Below are 27,201 nucleotides of genomic sequence, written 5' to 3' on the forward strand. Positions count from 1 at the left end.
AATTATATTTAATTTTAACTAATTTAATTTTTTTTTACTTTTTCTGATTTTGTTTCAAATGGTCGCATACGCCACTTATAAAGTATTAAAAGCAATTTAGAAAAAAAAATAATAGTCTTAGGAAAACAAATCTTATAAACTAAATTTTAAATTAAAAATGAATATCGAATTCATTTTCTTAAAAGCGACTATGAATTTCACACGGCAAACATCAACATAGGACTCCGGCAGTTTAAACGTGTACCTTTCTTTAAATTAATTAATTAATAACATATAAAAAAATTCTCTAGAATAATTATTATTCAAATTATTTATTTATCTGATGATGACGATGCTGTCACTGTTTTCATTTTTGTTGCTGTAATGGTTCCCTCTGCTGATGTCGAGTCTGTGGAAGTTACTTTATTTTGTAGCTCCGCCGTGGTTTTCAGCGCTGGCGCTGAATTCACAACGGACGTGGTCGTGGAATCTTTATTTTGTACTTGTGCTGATTTCGACTTATGTGGTTGTTTTTGTTGTTGTTGTTGCTGCTGCTGCTGCTGATAGTGTGGTTGATGATGATTATGGTTATGATGATTTTGACGGTTTTTTGTTGCTAAGCCTGTATTGCTGCCACCACCACCACCACGTCGCAAATCATTTGGTGAGCCATAACGATAATTTCGATTAACAATTTGTGGTTTATCACCCAGAGAACCACTACGAACTCTGACATTTCCACTTCCGAAGGAACCTGTGCGTCTTCTGTTATTATTATAATGATTGTAATTGTTTTGTTGTTGTTGTTGATGCTGCTGCTGTTGTTGCTGGTTATGATTATGTATGGGTGGTTGCAATTGTGCACGAGGACCAACGTAGTCACTTCTATTCGTAATCGTGGTATTCGGCCTTCGACCGTGCGATACGACCACAGCCGTACCTTCACTCTCAGACACACTTCGATGGCGCTGGAAACTACGACCTCTGTTGAGTTTACCAACGCCTTGTAACATTTCGTTAATTTCAGGTTCCACAACACGAAAATCTTCTATAGTTTTAAATTTCTTAAGATATTCACTCAATTTTGGTTGAACATCAAGTTTATTTGCATTTTTATAGTATTTTAGGAAAGCCCAGAATTTTTCGAGACCATATAGTTGACCTAAAATTATAGAATTTAATATATTATTTACAAATTCTCAACATGTTATAAAAGATAATTTTGTTATACAAAGTGCATATTCTTACATTAAGTATGGAACTCACCTGTTTCGTAATCGGCGATAGTTTCGTCTTGAAAATCTGAATATACATTTGGTCGGAATTTCTTTTCTAGACCATATGAAAAGAAACGGAAAAGACATTCTAGACCGTATCTAAATCCATTACCCGCATCCTCTAAAGCCAGCGTACGGAATTCGTTGTACATAGTTTTATTGAAATTTTCTCGCAAGAAGAAGGACCAGAATCGGTATAATGTATTCATTTCCTGAGACTGTCCATATCCCAAACGACGACGTTCCTTAAGGCAACGCGAGTGATATTTATGATATGCTTGTTGTGTGAAATTATTTTCTTTGAGCAACGAATGCGACGGATGTTGGAACACAGGCAATGATTGTGGTACTGAAGATCCGTATGAAGAAGTCGTAGGCGAAGTGCCTGCAGAAGACCCCATAGAAGTAGTACGCGGCCTGTGCTCAACTGAGTCCAATAACCAACCAACATGAGCTTCTACAGGCGGATTAGATGAATGTCGTGTCTTGCGTTTCCGTGGAGTACGCAAATCAATTGAATGTGTATTTGGCGCAGCATAAAATCGTGCACGACGTGATTTTGTTGTTGTGTTCAACGTCGAATTCAAAGTTGAATTTAACGTATTATTAAGTAGTGTGTCATCATCATCATAGGCTGGAGGAGGGGGTGGTGGAGGTTGTTGTTGTACACGTTGAGAACGTGCACCACCAGCAAGCATTTCGAAGTCTTTTTGCGAGATAACATTTACAGTACGGTATTCGTTGACTACATTAGTTGTTGTCCATAAATCTTCTTCATAATTAGCTAGTCCATCGTTAATGACATTTTCCAAGTCTTGTGTAATTTTTGTACGTGAAGTGAAATCCGCAGTACGGTCATAACCTTCGTGTTTTGGAACTCTCTGCACTTGTGCAACAATCAATAATTTATTTATATCTCTATCAGCAAACTCGTAATCAGATTCGTCATCATCAGAATAATTTTCAGTAAAGTTATTTATGCGTCCGGTAGCTGGTATGGGGTCCATTAGCTCTTCGTCGAATTGGAAATCTAATTCTTCCTTCTCGATGGTAGCTGATGGATGAGACTGAGCGGATGTTGCAGAAACTATTTTAGAGGAATGGGAAGATTGTGCAATGGCGGAGGCATTAGATGGTAATAATGTGGTGGCGGTGAATTTCGTATCGATTTTGTTCGTGGATGATTTGGATGTGGATGTAGAGGTGTTTTTATTGTTGGTTTTGTTGGTGGCGATAAGCGATTGAGATGGAATTTGTGTCGAATTTTGATTTGTTGATTTAATATCTTTTAAAGCATTTGATTTTGATCGTCTTTTTACCTCTTTCCACATACCATCAGGATCTACTCCATCTGTCTCTATTGGCACTTGCTTTGCATTCGTGTCCTCTTTATTTGTAGCATCACCACTCTTCATATTGTTTTGCTTCTGAGTAGTTGAAGAAGACTTTGGTTGTGAAGTTGTTCCCTTGATATCTACAACTGCTTTAACACTTTCTGCCAAACCGCTTAAATGATCTGCCAATTCAGCTACTGCTGCATCGGAACTTTTCAATTTTTGTTTGGCCGCTTCGGCTTGCAATGCACTTATAACATTTACCGGTGGTAAAGACGGTAAAGTGGTTTCATTTGTCGTATTTTCATTTGATATTATTGACGATGTAAGATTGAGTGGATTGCGAGGTATTGGTGGTGGTGGTATACTAGTTAAAGGAAGCGCTGCCATTGTAGAAGTAAGAATTGGTGGCATTGAAGATTCAGGTACATCCACCGTTATGTTAGACTCATTACTCTTTTCTAATGGTGACAGATCAATAGCTTCAGATGCAATTTCTTCTGCTGCATCATAAGCTTCGTCAACGATTTCTTCACTCTTAGGATAAAATGATGAATGAACTGCACTCACTATCTGTGCAGTTTCGATCACATCTTTTATTGGCCAAATACTTGGATTCGTCTTTGTACGAACTTTATAGCCTTCTAAGAGTTCTAATTTTTCTGATTCTTTTATTGCCGCTATTATAAGAGCCACTTCAGTAGTTAGCGCTAAAACGCGGTGAAAGGATGCAATCAATGTCACTGGAATGCAACCTTCGGGATCCATTTTACGACGCAAGAAGAAATCACCAGTGAGATTCTCTTCACTGAAATAATATTCACTAAAAAAAAAACAAAATTTATATTAGACTTTACCAAGATAATAATAATATCAATAATAATAATATCAATAATAATAATAATAATAATAATTACAAGAATAATAATAATAATAATTACAAGAATAATAATAATAATAATTACAAGAATAATAACTACAATAATATAAAAAAACATATATACGTACACTTTAATATAAATGAAATGATAAATAATAAAATAATTAAAATGAAAAATTATAAAATAGAAAAATATATATATATAATATACAACAAATATAAAAAAAAATAAATGAATTGAAAAAATAAATATAATTAAATAAATATAATAAAATAAATATGATAAAATATATAAAATAAAATATATAAAATAAAATATATAAAATAAAATATATATAATAAAATATATATAATAAGATATATATAATAAAATATATATAATAAAATATATATAATAAAATATATATAATAATATATAAACAATAAAATATACATAATAAAATTGATATTATAAAAAAAATAATATAACATAATAAATATTATTTCATATGTAATATAATACAACATAATAATATAGTAATATAATATAATAAATAATGATATAATAAATAATAATATAATAAATAATAATATAATAAATAATAATATAATAAATAATAATATAATAAATAATAATATAATAAATAATAATATAATATAATATAATAATAATATAATATAATAAATAATAATATAATATAATAAATAATAATATAATATAATAATATAGTAATTATGACATAAAAAAATAGTAATATAACACGATAGCACAGTGAAAGCTCTGTTAAATGGTGCTATTACTAATCGATCTTTCTTAACCATTGTATGTTGTTAGCTCTTAGTTTTCATAACTAAACATACATTTCTTTTAAACGGATAAAATTACTGTCTCTATACATACTCGTTTAAGAGAGCTTTAACTGTATATTTTAATATTAACGAGCACATGTAATAAATTTAAATAAATTGAAAACTAAAAAAAATACTTACACCTGCTTCTTTAAAGCCTCCTTAACGCTATCAGCGTCCATTTCGATATAGGCAGCAGGAACTGGACCATAATAATGTGTGCCCATAAGCACATAAGACTGTTCTCCACCGGCACCTTCGGCCGATAAAAACGTAGCGTAATCTCCACCAGCTAACAGATGGCGTGGTAGGCGATTTGACGAACGACCTGGTCCCTGTCTTGAGAATCCGCCGCGGCCTTGGCGACCACCGCGGTACGACGTGCGGTAACGTCTCGGGCCACGCTTGTCGTTTTCTCTATCGACACGTTCGGACCCGCTGCCGCTACGCCAGGAATCAATCCTCGTAGAAGTGCTGGTAGACTGTTTTGACCGATCATACGAGTCCCGTTCATTTGCATTTGAACGACGTCCATCGTTTTGCCCTTGGTCGCGATTATTCCAACGTTCTTGCCGATTAGAGAGTGGACGCCTTGATCTGCCAATCGGTTTTGTTCTGCTCGATTTAGACAAATCAATTGGCAAAGGTCGCCACTTGTGCTTGGGAATTTTCTTATTGTTGCCATTGGTGCCTGAGGAAGTTGCCGCTGTTGTAGTAGCTGTTGCGGCATCACCACTATGTTGTGATGAGTGTGGGGATTTGGACACATTTTGCTGCGTTTGACTTTTATTAGAATTTGCTCCACTCGAAGAAGACTGATCAGCGGCGTCTGATGTGATTTCAGCAGCGCCGGCTTGAGACTGTTTTCTTTCAATATTCTGAGCAGACGGATTCTCTTTATTTGTACTTGAACGTTTCTTAGTTGAACGTCTATTTTCGTTGTTTGAGGATTTTGAGCCAATTAGCATTGGCCAATCGCCAACGTTACTAAAATCGCTAGCCTAGAAAAAAATAAATGGATTGGTTAGGAAATGGGAAATTAAGTAAATGAAATTGCAGTGTCATTACTTTTTGGTTAGCTTTTCTTTTGTCTTTTGCAACACCCACAGTCACTGGTTCCGGTTTAGTCGCTTCTATAAGTTGAAGAAGAAAAAAAAAAATATAATAAAAATGAAAAAATATTATTGGAAAATGGAATGGAGAAAAATATATATTTTTATTTTTATTATTTTTTTTTTTTTCGGTGTCAATGTATTGCAAGTTGGACACACCCAAACAGAAGAAACGCAATAAATAAACTTTGCTTGCTTTGCTTAATTTTTTTTAATAATATTAATAATAATATTTGTATGAAAATAATTTTCTTACTTTATTTTTGTAAGATTTTTTTTTTTTTTGGTTGAGAGCAAATTTATACAAAGACGCCATTTTAAAAATAATTAAAAATAAAAACTTAATTAAAATAAAAAATAAAATAAAAATAAAATGGTAGAGGAGATAATAAATTCAACTCACCAATTGAGGTCGATGCTGCTGCTAGTGTTGCTGTTGTTGTTTCTACAACTGCTGCTGCTGCTGCTACTGCTGTTGTTGTTGCTGCAATTGTTGTTGTTGTTACTGCGGGGTTTGTTGTTGTTGTTTTATCTGTTGTTTGTTTGTTATTTTTATTCTGTAAATTGTTGCTGTTATTAGTGTTGTTAGTGTTGTTTGTGTCAGTTTGATTTTGCTGCTGCTGCTGCTGCTGCTGTTGCTGTTGTTGTGTCTTTCTTGCCTGGAAAACACGTTTATCCAAAGGCGAGGAACCAGTTTTTGGACTTGAAGACTGTTGTTTACTTATCTAAAAAAATAAATAAAAATATTGTTTTTATTTATAAGTTTTATTTTTATATATAGAATAATACAAGTGAATTATTTATTTAGAGAAAAAAAAAATTGCTACGACTTTCTCTCTCACATTTCTTTCTATGAGACTACCACCTCAACCTCAGGTCACCCACCAACTCTTATTATCCCTGACACAGTTTATTTAAAATATATATATTTTAAATTAAAAATAAATTAAAATTAAGTGAAAAAATATTTACCTAATTTATATTTAATTAATATTATTTTTTTTATTTCTTTGCTTGAATTTTTATTTGTAGAGCAAAATAAATATTTTTCACTTGTCATTGAATATAAAGAAAACACTTTTGTGGCTGCAATACAATTCATTACTGTTTGAATATATCACAAATAGATTTTTTTTCTTCTCTTCAATATTTAATTAATTAATTGTAATAATTTTTTTAAAAAATTTTAATTTAAAAACTGAATTTTTCTAACTGCGAAGCGGTCGGTTTCACTGTTCAATAAATTCTGACTGAAGAATTGTCTTCTGCGTTCTTTTTGCTGCGACGACTACGTGAGCAAAGCAACGAAAAATAAAGATTTTTCAAACAAAGCCAAAGCCAAAACAAAAACAAAAACATTTACATTTACATTATTTGGGCGACAAAGAAACATGAAAAAGGAATAATTCAGAAAACAAAATACATAACGAAAAAAAAGCAGAGCAAAAGAGACTACGTAATTACTGTGCATGCAACCCTCTCGTGTGATGTGTACACATGTTTTTGTTGTGTTTGTTGTTGTTGTTATTGTTATTGTTGCTGTTTTCAGCTTGAAGCAGTTGTGGTTTTTCTTCTTGTTTGTTTGTTATGGAAAATTTGTGACTGGCGCAAACACGAGAGCATAACAAAACATAAGACGAAAACAAAAAAAACATGTTTTTTGAAAATAAAAATAAAAAACATGTGACGTTGTGCACGTAGGCCAGCCAATGGATCTCAAAAATTGCATCAACCGTCAGCCAAGCAAGGAAAAAAAATAAAGTTTTATTTTTAATTTTCATTTTAAAGTTTAAAATTTTCCACTCAAGAAAATTGTAAAGCAAAGAAATGATAAAAAAAAGTATAAGAAAGTATAAAAACTGTTCTAACTGTAATACTGTACTATTGAAAGTGTGAAGTGGAGTTGCTAAATTTAACAGATGAAAAATCCAAAGTTAAAATGTAGTGGTAAATGGTAGTACATCATTTACAAAGCTAGCGAAAACCCAACTCAAGCGTTAGATTGGAACCTATAGGACAACCGGCGATATAGCACCTAATAAGAACTATAGCTACTCACAATTGATACCAAAGTTATATAAGCTCAGTAGACAAGTACAACGACACCAATAATACCGGTTCCAATAACAGTCAATCCTACATATCAGAACCACCCGTCAAGTTTGACGAACATGTATTGAAGATAATAATACTATAGTTCAGTACTCCCAAAAAGCGACTACACAAGCAAGCAAGCATAACGATAATTCAACTCGATTCCAAAAACGGCCGGATTTATGTCCCGTAGTCACTCGTTGACCAAGTGCCGTTCGACACCCTCTCAAAAGAACTTCACAAGCAGATCCCAGCGACTCACAACAACAACATAATTCGACTCAAAACAAAACAATATTTAAAATTAACGGGGGCAAAAGTATAACATGTATGTGGAGGTCCGGTGTATAAATGGTAGGACACACATATAATTGTAGAGTTAGTTTTAGTGTTGATAGACAATATATTAACAATATATTATGTTATCTTAATTAGTAATTATATAATTTAAAAACACAAATAAAAAGACTCTAGAATATTTAAAAATTTAAAATAATTTAAATGTTTTATCAAGTGGTGGATTAAAATCTTACAAATGTGGTAAGTTTATTAAAATTTAATGATAGAAATCATAGTCTGATAGAATATGTGAAAGATTCTCGTAGTTATTACAAAAGCTTACAGGTTTCTTTATAATTATAAATTTGTATAGACTTAAGTGAACAGAACATAATATATAATATAAAAAATTAAGACAAAAAAATTAAATTTAATTATAATATTCACATAAGTCTATACACAAATCCGTAAGTATCTTATATGGGAGATATATTTAAACTTGATAACACGAGTGCTAAGATGAACATAAAATATCAAAACTTGAAATAAAAAAATTAAAATCATATATTTAGTTCATCTAAGCCCCTACTAGTCCATAAGCATATAAGAACTTGAACTTGATAACACATAAAACAGAACGTAGAACTCAATCTTTAAAATTGAAATAAAAATTAATTATATTATTGTAACTACTTCGTTACAACTGGAGAATTAAAATCCTCAATACACATAGTAGTGATAGCAATTAAAGAGCACCGGAATTATCAAAACTATATCGAAAGTTGAACTTTAAATTTATATTATAATTATTATAATGAGATTCCAAATTACAAAATGAAATATGTTATAGAATCACGATACCAGTAAATTGTTAGACCTGCACTACATAACACGTAAGATAATTTTTATGGACTTTCAATTAGTAGTAGATACACACAGTTAGAAAAGAAAACGTTGCTTTACATAAAAATTGCAGGGTTAATTAATTATATGACTAGAAGCCCAACAATTTTACACTTCATAACAAATCACAAATAACAAATTAAGTTAAATTAGATTAATTATTCCAAGTGATGACAGTTTGAAAAAGTTCCACACGTAACAGTCACGTTTCTTAACTCAAACTATAATTTATAGACCAACTTTTTTTGAGTGAACAAATTATGGAAAATTATATATTCCATCAGTTCTTTAAATAGATAATATCAAAGTTTAATACTTTAATATATGTGAGAAATAAATTAACATTTAAACAATAATATTTTTCATAAATATTGAATAGAATACTTTATTATAAATTAACACATATCAGATCAGGACAAGTGATTATCATTATTTAATATGTATTTTTATTTAAAAAATTTAGTAGTATATATTATTAATACCTTCAATAAATTATTTTCTTATTAACAAAATTGTTTTTATAGTTTATTTTTTTTTCTGTTATTTAATTAATAAATTTTATTTGCATTTATACACTTTAAGAAATTGGTACTGGGTATACTATTACTATTATACCAATCCACTTGAAAAGACAAAACTGTTATACAAGTTCCACTTGCGACGGCAAAAGTGATACTGAACCACGTATTTGTTGAGTGGCGAATATAACAGCAACCGGCAAAAGCAAAAAAAGCACAAACAACAAAATATATAAAACTAAGCAAATACACTGCAAATGCTGATTAGAGTAAAAAATCAAGAGAATTTGGAGTAAAAAATGAAAAACGTGTTTTTTTCGCTGTCGTTGATAAGTAATAATAATAATTTCTACTTTACACATTTATTGCGTTTTAGAAATTCAAATTGAAAGGCGCTATTTAATTATGTAAAATTCTACACAACACCATAAAAACTTAAAAATAAGAATTCTTACTCACAGCTCTGAGTGGAGAGACGGGTTAGAAGTGGTGTCAGTCGAGGTGTTTTTAAATCATTTGTAAATAAATAACACAATTTATCAGTCAATAAAAATCTAAAAATAGTGAAAGGTCGGTCGAACCATTGCTCATATAACCGACCGAGTTTTCTAATAGAAGCAAAATAAGCCGGGGCTTTGCCGAAGCTCTAATACCCTTCAAAGAGATAACTACAATAACCCGTACATATCAGTTGTTGTGTGTGTGTGTGTGACTATTTACTTACTACATTATTTTTCACCGAAAAGCTAAAATTTGTTTATTTAATATAAACCCAAATCAATCAGTAGAAGTTTATTACCGACAGCTATTTTGCATGGGCGCTATCTGTAAGAGCCAACCAATTTGTTCCTTTTGTAAACATGATTTACATAAAATCCCCAAGCATAGTTCCATTTGATAAGTTTAGTGCTACTGGAGAGATTGTAACTAATTATCAGAGAGTGGCATAACATGCATCATCATATCCCCAAAGATCAAATTTTGACGTGCCCATTACATTCTACATAACATGGGCGTCAGCAGTTCTTAATATCAAATAAGGACTAGAGCTCCCAGCCAAGTCCACTACTTCTGAACCAGAGCTTAGTCGGAGAGTTACAAAGAATGTGACATTCTGTAATCTAATAGAATCTCTGTATTAAAACTAACTCTCTGTATTGGCTATATGGAATTTTGTCCTTGTTAAGCACTTTTTACTTCATCTACAAAATATTAATGAGAACATTACTTATCGATCGATTTACATAAAATCCCCAAGCATAGTTCCATTTGATAAGTTTAGTGCTACTGGAAAGATTGTAACTAATATTTAGAGAGAAGCATATTGCAACATTGATTCGTCACATCGTACCAGTTAATACTCGTAGTGCACATATATCTACTGTATACGTTACAAGTCTTTTTTATTACTAACGAAATAACTACCTGTAATATTTCGATCAATCTAAAAGATCCGAGTTGGGCAAGAATCGATCCTTTATGAAAGATATTTTAGACAGATGGAGATAATATACCTAAAGACCAATCCATTTAAATAGACAATATCGAAAAGTTAATGATATGTCATCAATGATATTTTGCGTTCATGTCTTATATAGTCTGTATCTTCTCCTTACTACACATATTTTGTTTGCGTTATTGTTTGCATAATCATCTATTGATATAGACGCTATTTTCAGATACTCTTGAAGACCACACATACTCTTAAAGACCATATGTCTTCAGACACTTTTAAAGACCATATGTCTTTAAAGAGTCTTAAAGACCATGTATCTTTAAACAATCTTGAAAATCATATATCTTTAGACAATCTTGAAGACTATATATCTTCAGATACTCTTGAAGACTTTATATCTTCAGACTCTTTTGAAGATCATATTATCTCAAATGTATTATCACCACAAAAGTGTATAAATATTTTCTGAAGAAAATTTGTTTGTTATGTCAAGATTTAATATTCTAATAACCTTTTACATACTAATATAATTTTTGACTAAAAATTAAATATGAGTAGATATAGTAGATTCAGCATAACAAAAGGTACATTGTCAACGCCTTTCAACATTTATATATAATATTCATTATATATAGAGAACATTTTTGGTATGTTTGTTATATATCAAGTATTTGATTTTTCATTATTTAGAGGATTTACTATATTTAAGTCTTTATTTTATTAAACCAGGAGTAGTAGCCTCCTAGTAGGCTACTAGCCTACTAGTAGAGTAGTAGTAGTAGTTACAAATATGAGTTTAGTCCTGACATTTATTTTGTACTGGTGCTACTTAATAGAAACTAACAATTTATTCATATATTTCAATTTTGAATGCAAAAATATAATCAATAAATTGTCACTTACACATAGTAAACTATAAAATATTCATACTAACAGATAGACAGACTTCTGACTTCATGGAATCACAAGATAGATTAACAACCAAATAGATATCGTTAAGGCAATTCGTTTAAATGGTTGCCAAAGTTTACCAAAATCTCTGCATATCATGTAATCAGAATAGTGTGAAGGGTATAAGAATCGTGGTTTGATTAAATTTAAATTGAAGGAAAACTAGTCTTCAAGCTTCATTATCATCATTGCAGTTCAATAACATTAAATATAGTTTCGCTAGCTTCGTTTAGATTTTGAAAAGTGTACTGCACTGTAACAGTGCTCCAAAAAAAAAAAAAATTAAAATGAAGAAAACTAGATACAGTGGTCAGAAAAAGTATTCGTTCGTGATATGTTGCAACAACGACTTAACGAAACAGAAAAATGGAAAAAATAATGCAATTTTCAACGATTGTATTCTGTTTATTTATTTTTATTGTTTTTACTCCAAAAATTTAAAAATAAAATAACATAACAAGTAATTCTATTGTGGAACACCAAAATATAAGGCAAAAAAGTATTAGTCATTTATGCAATGGACTGCAGAGTTTTGGTAACATTAACTACGATTTAATATTTCGTTAGGCGTCCTTTACGTTTTATTATCTAAACGCTTTGGCATTTTCAGTTTTCAGTATTATAAAAATATTCTATTATAGAATTAAATAGATAATAAAAAAAAAATACCAATAATATACTGAAGATTTTTTTATATGCTTCAAATTTGATACTCTCCCTTTTTTTTAGAATGAAAATTCGCTTTCATACTTCAAATATCATAAAAGATAGACATAGATAGATAGAAAAAATCTCCAAATAAAAAATTCATATAAAAATAAAAAACTATAAACAGTATAGAACTTTTCTACTACAATTGACTGTAACCAATCAGATTGTACTCAAAGTTTCAAAAGAAGTGCAGAATATATCCATTTGGTCAAGACCCATGTTATGTAGAGTGTCACGGCCACGTCAAAATCAAAATAATTGTTGCTTTCAATACAAATTAAAAAACTGAAAGCGACAGAAGAAAACAAATGTCGGTTTAAATTCGGTCATGAAAGCCGAGGCTATATGTGCCTCGTCACTCAATCAAAGCCGTGTTTTATGTATGTACCTATGTATGTATATATTTTCTTTCAAATTTAGGCACAACGAAGAAATATAAAAGTAATAGTAAAAATATGAAATTGACAAACTGATGTGACACTCTGCATAACATGCATTTTCATCATATCCCAAAAGGGTAAATTTTGACGTGCCCATTACATTCTACATAACATGGGCCTCAGCAGTTCTTAATATCAAATAGGGACTAGAGCTCCCAGCCAAGTCCACTACTTCTGAACCAGAGCTTAGTCGGAGAGTTACAAAGAATGTGACATTCTGCAATCTAATAGAATCTCTTTATTAAAACTAACTCTCTGTATTGGCTATATGGAATTTTGTCCTTGTTAAGCACTTTTTACTTCATGTACAAAATATTAATGAGAACATTAATTATAGATCAGCCCCAATAAAGCTACGATCCGGAAATTATGTAGGTTCAAAATCAGGGATAATTTCGTAAAATCGTAAAAATGCACGAGGTTGTCTGTTTTGAATGGCTATCAAACACCAACTGATGGACGTATCTTGCTCAAAATGAAAAAGTTGCCCACTGGTAGATTACAGCTGACGGCAGCATTGTTGCATTTGGAGTAACTGCGCGAAAAATTCAAAAAGTCACTGACTTATCAAACCACCCTCGTATTTCTCAAAATTAAAAGACGGCTTAAGGTTTTTTTCTAAACCCAAAATCTTTTGTCTTGCAAAAATGAGGGTTTAAAAATACTAAATGGATTGATTGGCAATATAGAAAAAACCTCTCTCAGATTTCCTAGAAATCTATGTTGGGTTTATTTTTTAAATTAAGTTCATATAATAGCAGTCTGACCTCTACACGTGACGGGTCGGAATATCAACATATTTAAGTAAATTTCCCAATAGGTCAATTTAAATTTCTAGACTGCTATCTCTACGGTTAGGTGACTATCTGTAAAATGTATTTATTTATAAAAAATATAGATTTTTTTCTTAAGTCTTTAGCAATTGAATTGAATTGATTGATTGATTAGAATGAAAAATTATCAGTTTATGTAAGTAATTACATGTGCTATTCACATGTTATTTAATTCTTTAAATAGAAAAAAGGGAAAAATGGAAAAAAACTGTGAAAATCGTTATCGGTAATTCAAAATTATTATATAAGAGGAAATTTTAAAAAATATTTTCACTTGGGATTTAATTAATATATACAATGGATACAAATTGAAAATAGGGACCAAAAACGAAAAAAAAAAAAAAAAGGGTCAGAGAATGACAGTATTGGAAAGATAAATTATTGTATTTAAAAACTTTAAAGATTCGTTTATGATTATGATAAACCTCATTTTTGATTCAATATAAGATCTTCAATGGACAGACATTTATCTGTTGTAGTTGTTGAATAAGTTACAAATGATGCAACTACTACGGGAGTTGCTAGCAGCAATTAGTCGTTGATAATAACTGACTTCCAGAACTGACTTCTGATCCATTTTGTTCATTTTTTCCGTCTGGATGATATGCTGGGCTTCAAAGTATACTTCCATAAAATCATCTAAATAACTTAATAGTTATCAGAATTCAACGGAGTTCTTATTACAGTGGTTCAGTGGTCATCCAAGTGGTCACAGACACTACTAAGAAAAAGTGCTTTAGATACAAACTTGAGTTTGATCAAGCAAAATAGAAGAAGACTCATTTCAGACTATTTCTCGACTAAATTATTTTTTTCTATATTTTAAATCTTCTTACCGAAACCTCGACCAATGTCATTTTTGGTTAACCGCATTCCAAGTCATTGTCGTGACAACATATTTAAACAGGTTTCTGACATGGGTACTTCTATACCCGAATATTTATTTCTTATATATAAGATAACACGAATGCAGTAACATTAGCAGTTACTATATTCTTTGGGCTTCATTTCTGGAACTTTGTCATAATATCGTAAACTAAAAATAACACCAAGAACACTAAATTTAGTGTTCTTGATAACTCAAATAACTATTTTATAGCGAGATTAGATTAAGTTTATATTGCAAACTCAATACAATGCAATAGTTTAATTAATTAATAAACTATATCCTTCAATTGGAGATCGCTTCAGATAAGTTAGGGTTTTTGAGTATATACTGCTGCATTGTACTGATATGAGACTGAATATGCTGATCTAACTATATACTATATAGGCGTAAACCTACACGCATTTTTGATTGAATCAACAGAGCTTTTATTTTAATGGAGCGACTGAAAATTATCTTGTTTACATATTCTAAAGCTTTAAGTATTAAATTACATAATAATCCTAGATATGACTATACAGCAATAATGAGAGGGGTCCTCAGTCACTTAAAAATTTATTTATTGAAATCGTTTAAGAAATTGAAAAAATGTGTATGAAGAAATTAATGTGTTTGGAAATGAAAGTAAGAGTAGATAATACATAAAGAAAAGTTCATTTCTACTTAACGACTTATCACAACGTTTCCTATATTATCACATACAATATTAAAATGATTCATGATCAAGTACATTGCTTTAATTCTATCAGACTTTATACTATTGTATAGTATATTATAGTGAATTTTATTTAAAATAATAGCTTATTATAATCACCTCACAAATCTAAATTAATGATTAAAGTTTATTAAAATGAAGTCAAAATTGAAAAAATCAGTAAAGCAATAGGAAATTGAGCCCTATAATCTTTTATATCTGTTAAAAATAGCACCTAATGTTATGGTCCGAATATATTTATATTAAATTTAATTCAAATTACGTCAATGCAAATTATTTTGAGGTCACATTATAAAATATGAACTTAGATTAAAATAAATATAAAAATGATACATTTTTTTTATTGATGCATTGTATATATTTAAATTTAAATTGTATATACATATATAAATGTACAAATAATGATAATTATAAAATTATAACACATTAAAAAATATTTATTATAGGAAATATTTATATTAACACAGATGTTATAAAAAATCTCAAAATTCGGCAAAAATATAAACAAATAACCAGAATGTTTCTTTTGTTTAATATTAAATAATATTTTACAAAATGTACGTATGACATATATATGAAGTAATATAAAAATCTCATAATGAACGTGTTATAGTTTTTAAAAAACATCTACCACAATGTAGGATAATACTTTATTCAAGCAAAAATCTTATATTTACACATCCACATCATCTCCTACAATTCTTAACAGATGGAATGGAGTCTTCTTTTAGCTTTTACTTAACTTTCATTAATAAAAAAAATTATTAGAAGTTGAATAATCTATAAACTTGGCTAAATCACTAATTCTACAAGATAACAGCTCTGTTGGGTGGGTCAGAAAAGGGGTCCCGAAGATCTTATGGACACTGACACATGAGCTTCAGCACAGTTTTCTTTTCACCCACATAGCCACAACCTCGACTAAAATCATTATAAGCCATTACAAAATGGCTCTTCAGCACTGAAAACGTAATACTGAACAGGTTACACCTTAGTTAAAGCAGCTGATTAGTAGTTATTTAACTGGACCATGTGTCTAGGAACCTATGTGAATAACAGGATATGCTATTTTTATTTTAAAACATACAGAAAAGCATATATACAAGAGGCAAAAAATTTATCAAAATTTGCTTTTCTGATAACAATACGTAAGAATCTCACGTCTTTACTCTACTGTTGATTGTAATAACTATCTTATCCCATTAATAGTCCCATTCTTAGGACTATCATCACAATCTAATTTATTATATATCGTATTTTGGAATATGATAACTTCTTATCGATATCGTCAGTCTTTATTTGATCATATATAATATGATATAATATAGTTAACGTAAAAGAAGACAGTGACGCAACAGCAAAGTATATTAAAAAACCAATTTTAGACATTTTTTTCGTATGTAATTTGTTGTTGTTCTGTGGCTTAAAAATACATATTTCGAGCAGTTGTCATCTATCTACGAGTTTACCTTGTCAGACATATAAAGTGTTCAAAAAATAGTTTTTTTTAATTGAATAAAAATTAAAATTAATAGAAATAAAAACTAATTTATTTGTTAAAACATGTGTTCACAAAAGCCGGTGCCATAGTAACAGTTACTTGCCATTAGACACCGGCGAAAAAAGGCGTTGGGTCCCATAGGACTATAATGTTGAAATAATGCAAAATAAATTTGAATCGTTAGATAAAGAAAAAAAAATGAGAGTAATTTTTATTTTACTATTTACTATGGAAATTTTACCATAAAATTTCAAGTTTGAACTTGTCTGGTAGTTAATGCGTTAAATGACTATATAATGCCGTTTTCTTTTTGGTAAATCTGGGGTAATTTTTCAACCGAAATAAACTTTTAATGCATTTCTTGTACAATTTTGTTTTTCAATTGGTAAATCTCGAATGAAATGTCTAACACTCGAGATTAATTTATAGTGCTCTAGATATTTTGCCAGAGTAGCAAGATTACTCTGAAATTAACAGCTGTTTTATATGATTTGTGATTATATTCAATATACATATGTATGTATGTATTTATGAAAAATATAAATGTCTACTAACCACTACTACAATAATATTAGATTACTCTAAAAATGTGGCCCCGCACTATCAGAAATTCCGAACTATGGTCAAGATGCCGCCAACTTCCCATAGCAAACGAAATCAAAAAGCGTAAATGGCAATGGATCGGGCACACTTTGATCGTGACAGTTGGAAAAAGTTCGTTATGGTCCAATCTTCCCATGGGAACGTACTGGATTGATTGATTGATTGACTCTAAAAATGTTCGATTGGGCAACAAAATTTTACAGATCGAGATTAAATCTAGATTGAATCCAGACTTACCAATCAAAAACACCATAAAAAAGGGAATATAAGCAATATCTCAAGGATGATTTGCTCATTATTTGATCATGACCGAACTAGTTTAAATGAACTATTTAAATCTATAGCTTAATTTAAAATTCTAACTAAATTTACGGTATTGTGATCTATATTTTATCTGGTCACCTTAACGTTAGCATACATATTACCGGCTGTCTTAATTATATCAATCACTCTTGTAAAATATGAGTGCATGTTCTTTCTTATCAACAAAAAAAAAAAAAAATTAATGTAAATAAAATTATAAAAATAATTATTTAAACAAAAACAAAACACAGTCACCATAAATAACAAAGCAATAAAGATAAGAATAAGCGGGGAGTAAACAAAGATAGTGTCGATCGCAGGGAAGGTGGCGGCGGTAGGCAGTTATCAGTTAAATTATTGTCAATTTAAATTTTCCATATACCATATACCATATACCATATTCTCTTATGAAAGAACAGAACAACAAAGCATAAAGTAAATGCACAAAGAATACATAAAATAAAAGGTAAAAAAAATACAAAAAAAAAAAATTATATAAAATAAAGCACATTACTTTTGTTTTCATTTTGTTACTGTTGCTTTCTTCCTCCTTCTGTTGTTGTTATTGTTTTTGTTTTTGTTGTTGTTCTTTATTTTGTTGTTGTTAAGATACAGAAAACAGTGGAAAGGCAGAAACCGCACAAAGCACATTTACATTTACGAAAACGAAATTCACAAACATTTCAGTATTTTGAAGACACCTCTTCCCCTCTCTGAAATGAGTGTTGCCTTAGGGGGGGAAAATTCCTATTATTTAATTTAAATATTATCACACTATTTATTTTCTTATACGCTTGTTGATTTCTTTATCACATTCTGCTTTAATTCCTTTGAATATTTCAAATCTACACAAGCAAAAATTCCACGTTTTCTGAGCGAAAAGCACACGACTGTTGTGAAATTTTCCACGATAAACAATTTTTGAAATTTTTTTATAATTTTATAATTTTCGAATTAGAAAAATTAATTAAATTTATATATTTAAAAATATTGTTTTACTTAAGAGTTAACTGATCTGCTTAAGAACTAAAACTAAAATGTGGACTTTGAAAATTTGCCAAAATTCGAACAGAACGAAAGACTGCAGAGCAACGAGTTCAACTGGTTTTGCTCGCACTGGTGTTGCCTGAACACTTTTTGTTTACCACTGGTGTGGCCAACTTTTATTCAAAGTGGCCACATATTTTGGCCCGTTTTACCCTTCATATGATATTACATAGCTTTAAACTTTTCTCTTTTTCAGTATTAGCTTTATTGGTTTAGACTAAAGATATGAAACAATAGAGGATGTCTGTCACCATGATGACATCTTATGGCAACCATAGATCTAACCTTTGATCTTATAATTATAGCAACAAGTAAATGGTAACAGAGCTTAACGACAAGAGAAGAGAAGTCAGTTACCATCCAAGGTTTTGGCACGATGACATCTTATGGCAACCATAGATCTAACCTTTGATCTTCTAAGTATAGCAACAAGTTAATAATAACAGAGCTTAACGACAAGAGAAGAGAAGTCTGTTACCATCTAACGTTTTGGCATGATGACATCTGATGGCAACCTAAGATCTAACCTTTGATCTTCTAATTATAGCAACAAGTTAAGCAACAGAGCTTAACGACAAGAGAAGAGAAGTCTGTTACCATCCAACGTTTTGGCATGATGACATCTGATGGCGACCTTAGATGTTACCTTTGATCTTCCAAGTATAGCAACAAGTTAATGGTAACAGAGGTTAGCGATAGAAGAAGAATACTCAACAGATATAACCAACAAAAAAAACATAAACATCATTTTCTAAAAAAATTGACTTTCATTCAAAGAACGAAATGTCTTCTGTTCGGTTAGATCCTGTACCAGCACAAAAGAATAACTATAATCGCGGTGCTCTGATCCGTCAAGAGCCGAAACCCTGTTTATTTCTATTATATTCTCTTTCATACAAAAAATAAATTTAATCAGTCTTTGGAAATGGTTTAAAGTTCAAATAAAATAGAATAAAATAGATAAATTATAGATAAAATAGAGATAAGATAGATTAAAGAATTAAATTTAAATAGAATGTACCTATATAGCATAGTTTGTGAAATATATGACTTTAAAACTAAAAATTTGTATATAAAAACCATACACAAGTAGATGCGATATCTGGCGTGTATTTGAAATTAAATGTATTTTAATAAAATTACATCCAAATGGCGTGTACTCTTCGTTAGTAAAAACAATGTAAGAAGTTTACAACCTTAAACCTCGATATCACAAAAAGTAAAAAGCTATGTATTAAGGCTTCGAACCGGAACCGAACTAAAAAAACCGATATTTTTGTCGCAAACCGGAACCGAACCGATATAGTTTTTTTGTTTTTTGAACCGGAACGAAAACCGAAACGGAAAAAATTCAGAGCTTCGAACCGAAAACCGAAAAAACTGATATTTAATCGGAGCAAAAACCGGAATATTTTTTTTGCTTTGAACCGGAACGAAAAAAAATTTCGATTCATAGCCCTGCTATGAAATAGCTAACTACTAAAATCTGTCGACAAATTTGCAACGACATGACCGGAATATCAGATTAAATCACAATTACTAAGAGATAATTTAAATAAAAACTAATTAATTAATGTTAATTTTTTGCTTCGTATGACGAAAAGAAACTATTTAAAAGTTAAAAGGGTTCGAATAGTAATGAAAAGACAACAACAAAAATTAACTAAAAACTAAATAATTGATTAACATTTAAAGTTGGTACTATTCGACTACTATATTTTAAAAATTTTCAATAAATAAATTTATGCTAAAAATTATTAATTTACCGATTACCAAAATTAATATTTACTAACATTCATAGTTGTCTATAGACGCAACTATAAATTCATAAGGCTCACTATGCCATTTTAGCGGTTGTGAAATAGGTTAGAGTGATAAGAGACAGGTCATAGGGATGGGTAGTGACATTAAGTGTTTTTTGCTGCTAGTGTGGAACGGACCTAAAAAACAATGATAACAACAACAAAGGGATATAATGAAAACCAACAAATAACAGAAAACCAGAAAATAAAAGTGACATTAGAATAACAGCAGTTGGACTAATGGACATTCCGACCCGAAAGGTCGAATACAGTTGCGAAGTCAAAACACAACAAAATCGTACAAAATTTAATTATTCATTTATAGCACAAAAAATATTTTATGTTTGCTATACCCTGCTCCACTGGGCCCTCAAGTCCCTGTTGTTATGCTAGGAAATTTTTGCACTTTGTGCATTATTTAACCTCGCGCCGTCACTGAACATGGTTAAAAATATATAAAAGACTTCTTAACAGTACTTGAATGATATTAAAAATCACTTAACGTACAATAATTCAAGAAAGATAAGCATAATTAATTTTTATAGTTGATGGAATACAAACGATAATTCATTATTGAATTGAATATTTTGTTGATAAGAATAATTTAGCAATAGGAAAAATTATTAACTCGTTTGTATAAAGATAGGTCTGTCCGAATTGTCAGAATTGACATCGTCTCTGCTTGGAAGAAGATAAGATTTTTATTCATATTCTTTCGAAGAAAAAAAAATACAATCCACGTCTTATATTCAATATGCTTTAAGGGGTGACAATCTGCTTATTATTTAAAAATGAATGAAATTTCTTCGATCAGAGACAACAGTTGCAGCAAAAGAGGCCTACTAGTCTAGTAGGACTAATAGATGACGGGGGTCATTATTGAATGTTGTTGTTGTAAACTGCTGGGATCTGACTGTGAAGCCCTTTTGGGAGGTATCGAACGGTTTTTGGTTGTCATTAACAAGCGGTTCAGGGACGTAGACCTGAACGTTCTTGAAGCTGTAATGATTACATGGATTTCTCTGGCAGAGTTGATTTAGAATATAAATAGTTAATGCTTCTAACTACTTAAATACTAATATTTAACAAATTTGGGATAATTAAAATACTAAACTACTATCTCAGAAATTCAAAGATTTCTGTGTCTTTACAGACGCAATAATTCGTCTTCTAATCCTCCAAATGTCCTGAAATTTTGACTTTACATCAGTAAAGGATCTACCCTATCGGCGCTTATAATTACCAATAGATGGCCTTACTATCAATAACTGCTTTTTTAAAAGGTGCTATTATATATTTCTGTATTATAAAAAAATGCAAAATATTCTAAAGTGAATTATTAACAAATACGTATCAAGTATGTTGACCTTGTTAGTTAAAATATTATGCAAATAGATTTGAGATTAGCATTTTAAAATGCCAATGACAATAAAACCACTCACAAGAAGTTTCTGATAGATAAATTAAGACACATGCATACTATTTACTGTATAAGAAACTCATTTTATCAGAAAAATTATTTTGAAAAACTTTCGATTTTATTGCTGCTAAGCAACTTAGCAACAAAGTTAGCAACATGACAGTTAAACAGCACTAATTTCAGCAGATCAGAATAAATTATTAATAACTTGAATTGCTCAATCGACTTCAATTTAAGTTTCTGGTATTAAAATAAAATGTGATGATTCTGGAACAATTTATCATATACCATATATAATATAGTTCTACTCAGACAAACATGTACTTGTAGTTGCACTGACTTTTAATCTGTTTCATGTGATTTTTGTCATCCATAGCTAAAAATACCATTAACTGTTTTTGAAACATAACTGATAGAAGAAATTTTCATATTAAGAACGCACAGTAAATAAATACTTAACTATGTATAGACCCTGACCTTAACTACTTGCGACTCAATTTATAAACACTTGATCAGTATCTATATATATTTTTAGTCATCTACTAGACATAAAAAGTAGAGATGAAACAAAAACTTTTATGATATAATCCTTAAGAACAATACTTATAAAGCATAAGTAAAGCAACTCAACCACACCAAGTAATTCTAATCTAGTACAGATTCAGCTAAGCCATCTTTGCAAATGAAGTGTAATATTAGATAAAATAGAGATGCTAATGGATATATTCTGTAACTGAATAGACAAAAACTATTCTACGTTTTTGTGTTTCCAACTTTAAAGGACAAGTATTATCACAATATTAGTTCTCTTTGGCAAATCTTTTTTGTCATTGGTGAAGACAGAGCAACTCCAACAAAGAATTAATACAACTGGAATTAACGGCATGAAAGGTGAGCTTTAATGTAACAAATTATATAATATTATAGAAAATGGTTTTTACACCAACATATACCTATAGATCAATTTTGAGTCAATGAATACATTGAACTAATATAAAAAGCATTTTAAAAGAAAACCTGGATTTTCACCGTTCCTGTTAAAAAACAAAAAAATATATAACGGATTGGTTCCGGCTTACGCTCCGACAAAAATATCACGTTTTTCCGTTCGGTTCTCGTTTGAAGCCCTGATTTTCAACCAATTATATAACTGTATATGTATGTAACGATTTATATCTCTAGTATAAGCAATTATTGGGATTATAACAAAAACTTATTTAAAAACTCTCATTCTTAATCCCTCATCTAACTTATAAAAAAAACCTTTTTTGTTTAAAGATTGAGAAAGAGATATCGACAAATCTTTTCTCTGTTGCGTGAGCGATTATGATCATTATGACGTTGGTGCGCCACACATATTTTTCATGGGCTCATTTGAACAACACTGGGAAAACCTGGCGTTCTATATTACTTTTATTATAAAATCCTTTTTTTTCTTTAAGTTATGAGGGTATGACTGATATCGGCAAATTAACCTTCAATTTTTATATATCTGGTGAAGTATTTCATAATGACAATGCTGGGCCATACATATTTTTCGTAAGTTTATTTGATCAACAGTGGAAAAATCTGGTCAGCCTAAGCACTTTTAATGTAAAACACTTTTTTTTGAAATTTTTTGAAATTTTTTTGAAATTATCTGACTGCCAATATCGGATGTCTTCCCTCCGTAACTATTTTAATAAATTTTTTATATTAAGAATAATTGACTAATACGAGAAGATGTTTTTTTGTTAATTTAAAAATTAATTTTAGAATTTAAAACAATAATCTATTAAATAATTTTTTCTATTAAATAATATTGTCTATCAAACAATAATCTCCAAATGTTTAATATCAGCACTTAAAAACAATTTTAATTATTTATTTTTTACTTTTCATTAATTTTTTATGCAAATATATTGTAATTTCAGTTTTACCGCCCCTTATTTTTTAAACCCACGTCTAACACTGCTGATCGTGCGCTAGAGATCATTGGATCACTAGAGTTAGAACAAATTGTCCCATGAGTGGAAAAGACGTGTGGTGCGAAAAAGTTTGAATAAAACAAATGTGTTTTTAATTATGTTTTATTCACAAAATTTATTTTTTGTTTGTGCTTTCACGTATGTTCATAACCTTGACATTTATTTTTAAACTTGAAACCTATTTGGATTGTTTTCCACAGTTTCATTATCATTTCATGTATACATAAAATTAATAATATTACATAAAATAGATTAGAGATCTATCTCATGATGTCAACACCACAATAGAATCCACACAATTTTTTTAAGCGATTTGGAAGAGGACCCCAAACTAACTCATAATGTGAACGCAATAATTAAGCGACTTGGAAGAGGACCACTAACGATCTTATTACTTATGGCACTACTAATCGATATTTGTTAATCTTCACTAAGACTCTGGCAAAGTTACTCTAAAGGGTGTTTACGCACTCTTCAGTGAACATAAAACTTCAACAAAAAAAAAAAAAACAAAGCTTTAAGCACATAAAAGTTTTTGCGTTTTTTTTTTGTCTTCCATTTTTTATGTTTTATGCTTTTATGAGTTTTTACGCATAATTTTACGTTATGTCATTCTACGATTATTTGTTTACATTTTTAGTATTTATTATTTTTAAAACGCAATTTCAGTTTTTCATGCTTGAAGTTTGTCGAATACAACGTTTGCTACAAACAGATTAAACCAAAACACTGACTGACACTGACGTCATGGACGTCCAAGACAAAAGATTTATGAGGTAAGAACACCGACTGTAATTATACCAAACCTAACTTTAATTTCCTCTTGGTATTATTTTTGAAGCATTCAGGCTTCACTCCACAAAACAAATGATGATATTGATAAACCCGATAGGGTCCAAATATTTCTGTATATTTTTTTCAACTTTAAGACCTTAGATCCTCAACTTTAAGACCTTATCCCATATAGATTTATTTCTGATTTATATAATTAAAAGGAACATGAACAATTTTTCTTACTGGATCATTTTAATTCTAATTAACAAAGGTATCCATTAATCCTATAAGAATTTCTAGGATTCATTATTGGATTTAAATTGATTTTCAAACGCTGGACAAATATTATTTCTCATATATTTTTATCGGTGATCTATACTATTAATCTGTAATCTAAACTAATCTTGAAACCGGTACAAAATACACACTATCCCATCCGAAATTAATATCATTGTTGCAACCGATATATATAACATTTATTGGAGAAATTTTTACTTTCTCTTCTTTATGTACTGTAGTACTCTTGGAGTGGAAACAGATTGAAACGCTTAACATTTTTAACGCATGAATCATTATCAGGCAACGTGAAGAAAACCTATGATGTTTGGCTTCAACTGTAGTGAAGAGGTTCCTCCGCTTCGACTCAGACTAGCTTCAATTAAAACCTATCCACTCATCTCATCCATTCCTTATTACCACATGTATTCACATGCTCTATGTCATACCACTAACAGCAGATATTCACTCTATTCACAACTATTTTCACTTGAATAGTACAAAGACTAGAAAGACTTAATTCCTAGCATAGTCTTTACGACTGTAGAAATGGCATTATCTAAAATTTTGTTTATAAACAAAAAAAAGAAAACTAGTACATTTTAAACTCAAATATTTCCTCAACAAAATGTGAAATTTTATGGACTCAAATTACAACTGATGTCCTGTCGATAACTATACCGAATTACTAACTCTTTCTGTCTTAAAATCGATAAATAAATAATGGTTGCACTTACCTTCCAAGCATTAACTTTTGGTGGCGGTGCAGCTACAAATTTTTTCTGTTGTGTGGTTGCAGCAGCATTGGGTGCGCTTGAAGTTTGTGTATCACCTTCAGCTGATTTCGCTTCGACTCCACTGCTAGCAGTATCAGCGCTAGCACTGGGTGATGTCTCCTTACGTTCTTTTTTAGATTTCCTATTAGGTCCAGCATTTTGACCATCTTTACGTTCGCCTCCACCACGATGCCTTCGATTATATCGTTTATTTTCAGTTTTACCTTCGCCATTATTTTCATCTTTTTCTCCATTAGTATTGCTTCTTCTATTACCACCATTTCCGCCATTACCACCACCACCATTTCCAACATTTCCACCATTATTCCTATTACCATTACCAGCATTCCTCTCGCCATTATTACTGTTTCGTTCTTTTGGTTTGTCCTTACGTGGCTTCTTGCGCTCACGCCTATGATGAGACACAACCGGTACGAAATCAGTATTGTCATCAACTTCAGAAGAATTTTCAGCTGTTATGTCCACATTTGCCGCACGTTTTTCACCAGCCACCGCAGCAGCAGCAGCAGTCGAACCATCCGTGGTAGTTGCTTGCTGATTATCCGCAAGAGTGGTTGTAGTGCCAACTGCAATTTCTTCTCGCCATGATTTAATAGTTTTAACAGCCGTTTTATTATCCTTAATATCCTTATTGTCCTTATCCAAACTAACAGAATTTACAATTGCACTACTGGTTTCATTTTCTTTATTTTCTGGTTTCTGCAAAACGTTGGCGTACGATTTACTGGCGGCAGTACCGGTTGCAGTAGTTGCGGTTGCAGTAGTAGCGTTAGTTACTTCAGTATTAGCCGGTACTGATCCGGCCGTTGGTAAAATCTCTTCTTTTGTTGACATAACTTGTCGATGAATTCAGTTGTAGGAGTGCTGTAACGTGCGTATAACTTGCGCTTTACGTTACCTCCTCCCAATCGTTCTAATACGTCTCGGAAACTCTTTGATGCTTCCTTGCCCAGAAATAGACAATAAACGTTTATATGTTATTTTGTTAATTTCACACTGTAAAGAAAAACAAAAATTTATTAATAATATTATGCACACACTATAAGGAATAATAAATTTTTTCATTTGAATTAATTTTTCATTTTTGCAAAACCAACGAAATAAAAAAAAAAAAAAAAAAATAAACTATAGTGAAAAATTTATTTTTTATAAAATCGAAAACCTTTTCTAATTATAATTACAATATTTGTGTATAATTTTTTGCTTTAATAACTCATTCAATTTGATTATTATTATGTATTTTAGTTGCACATAACGCACGATTTGTATGAAATACAAGAATAGGAAGTAATTGAGGTTATGTATGGAACACAATATTTGCCCCACACTAACGAATATTGAATAAAAACATACAACAAAAAATAGTAATGCTCGGTGAACTGCTTATGTGTGCGAGCAGCACAAGTTACAACAACGTCGTTCTGATTTGCATTTGCATTTGCATTAATAAAATAAAAATCCAAGAACATGCCAAACTAAATTTGCAAAATTTATTAAAACTTTTAAACATAAATA

The 27,201-nt window shown here is 30.5% G+C and overlaps 2 protein-coding genes across 2 annotated transcripts; both read right to left on the reverse strand.

Annotated features, from left to right (window-relative positions):
- LOC119683257 (la-related protein 1) lies at nt 1-5,888 on the reverse strand. Its single transcript, XM_038096895.1, has 5 exons — nt 5,814-5,888; nt 5,367-5,431; nt 4,440-5,299; nt 1,246-3,413; nt 1-1,141 (listed from the first exon to the last, which is right to left on the reverse strand). The coding sequence occupies exons 3-5, from the start codon at nt 5,264-5,266 to the stop codon at nt 312-314; spliced, it is 3,825 nt and encodes a 1,274-aa protein (XP_037952823.1). The 5' UTR covers nt 5,267-5,299; nt 5,367-5,431; nt 5,814-5,888; the 3' UTR covers nt 1-311.
- On the reverse strand, nt 5,422-26,968 carry LOC119676076 (la-related protein 1-like). Its single transcript, XM_038087304.1, has 4 exons — nt 26,868-26,968; nt 25,627-26,682; nt 5,972-6,135; nt 5,422-5,431 (listed from the first exon to the last, which is right to left on the reverse strand). The coding sequence occupies exons 2-4, from the start codon at nt 26,518-26,520 to the stop codon at nt 5,422-5,424; spliced, it is 1,068 nt and encodes a 355-aa protein (XP_037943232.1). The 5' UTR covers nt 26,521-26,682; nt 26,868-26,968.
- Nucleotides 26,969-27,201: the final 233 nt, after the last annotated feature.

This window comes from Teleopsis dalmanni, chromosome 2, assembly GCF_002237135.1.
Source record: "Teleopsis dalmanni isolate 2A chromosome 2, ASM223713v2, whole genome shotgun sequence".
NCBI lineage: Eukaryota > Metazoa > Arthropoda > Insecta > Diptera > Diopsidae > Teleopsis > Teleopsis dalmanni.

What these genes read in the sequence shown, in the direction of transcription:
- LOC119683257 (XM_038096895.1), bottom strand. Translation starts at nt 5,266, where the DNA reads ATGCTAATTGGCTCAAAATCCTCAAACAACGAAAATAGACGTTCAACT. An exon ending in GAGGCTTTAAAGAAGCAGGT is followed by an intron (nt 3,414 to 4,439) that starts GTAAGTATTTTT and finishes TTTTTTTTTTAG; the next exon opens with TGAATATTATTTCAGTGAAG. An exon ending in TATCGCCGATTACGAAACAG is followed by an intron (nt 1,142 to 1,245) that starts GTGAGTTCCATA and finishes CTATAATTTTAG; the next exon opens with GTCAACTATATGGTCTCGAA.
- LOC119676076 (XM_038087304.1), bottom strand. Translation starts at nt 26,520, where the DNA reads ATGTCAACAAAAGAAGAGATTTTACCAACGGCCGGATCAGTACCGGCT. An exon ending in CAAAAGTTAATGCTTGGAAG is followed by an intron (nt 6,136 to 25,626) that starts GTAAGTGCAACC and finishes TTATTTTTTTAG; the next exon opens with ATAAGTAAACAACAGTCTTC.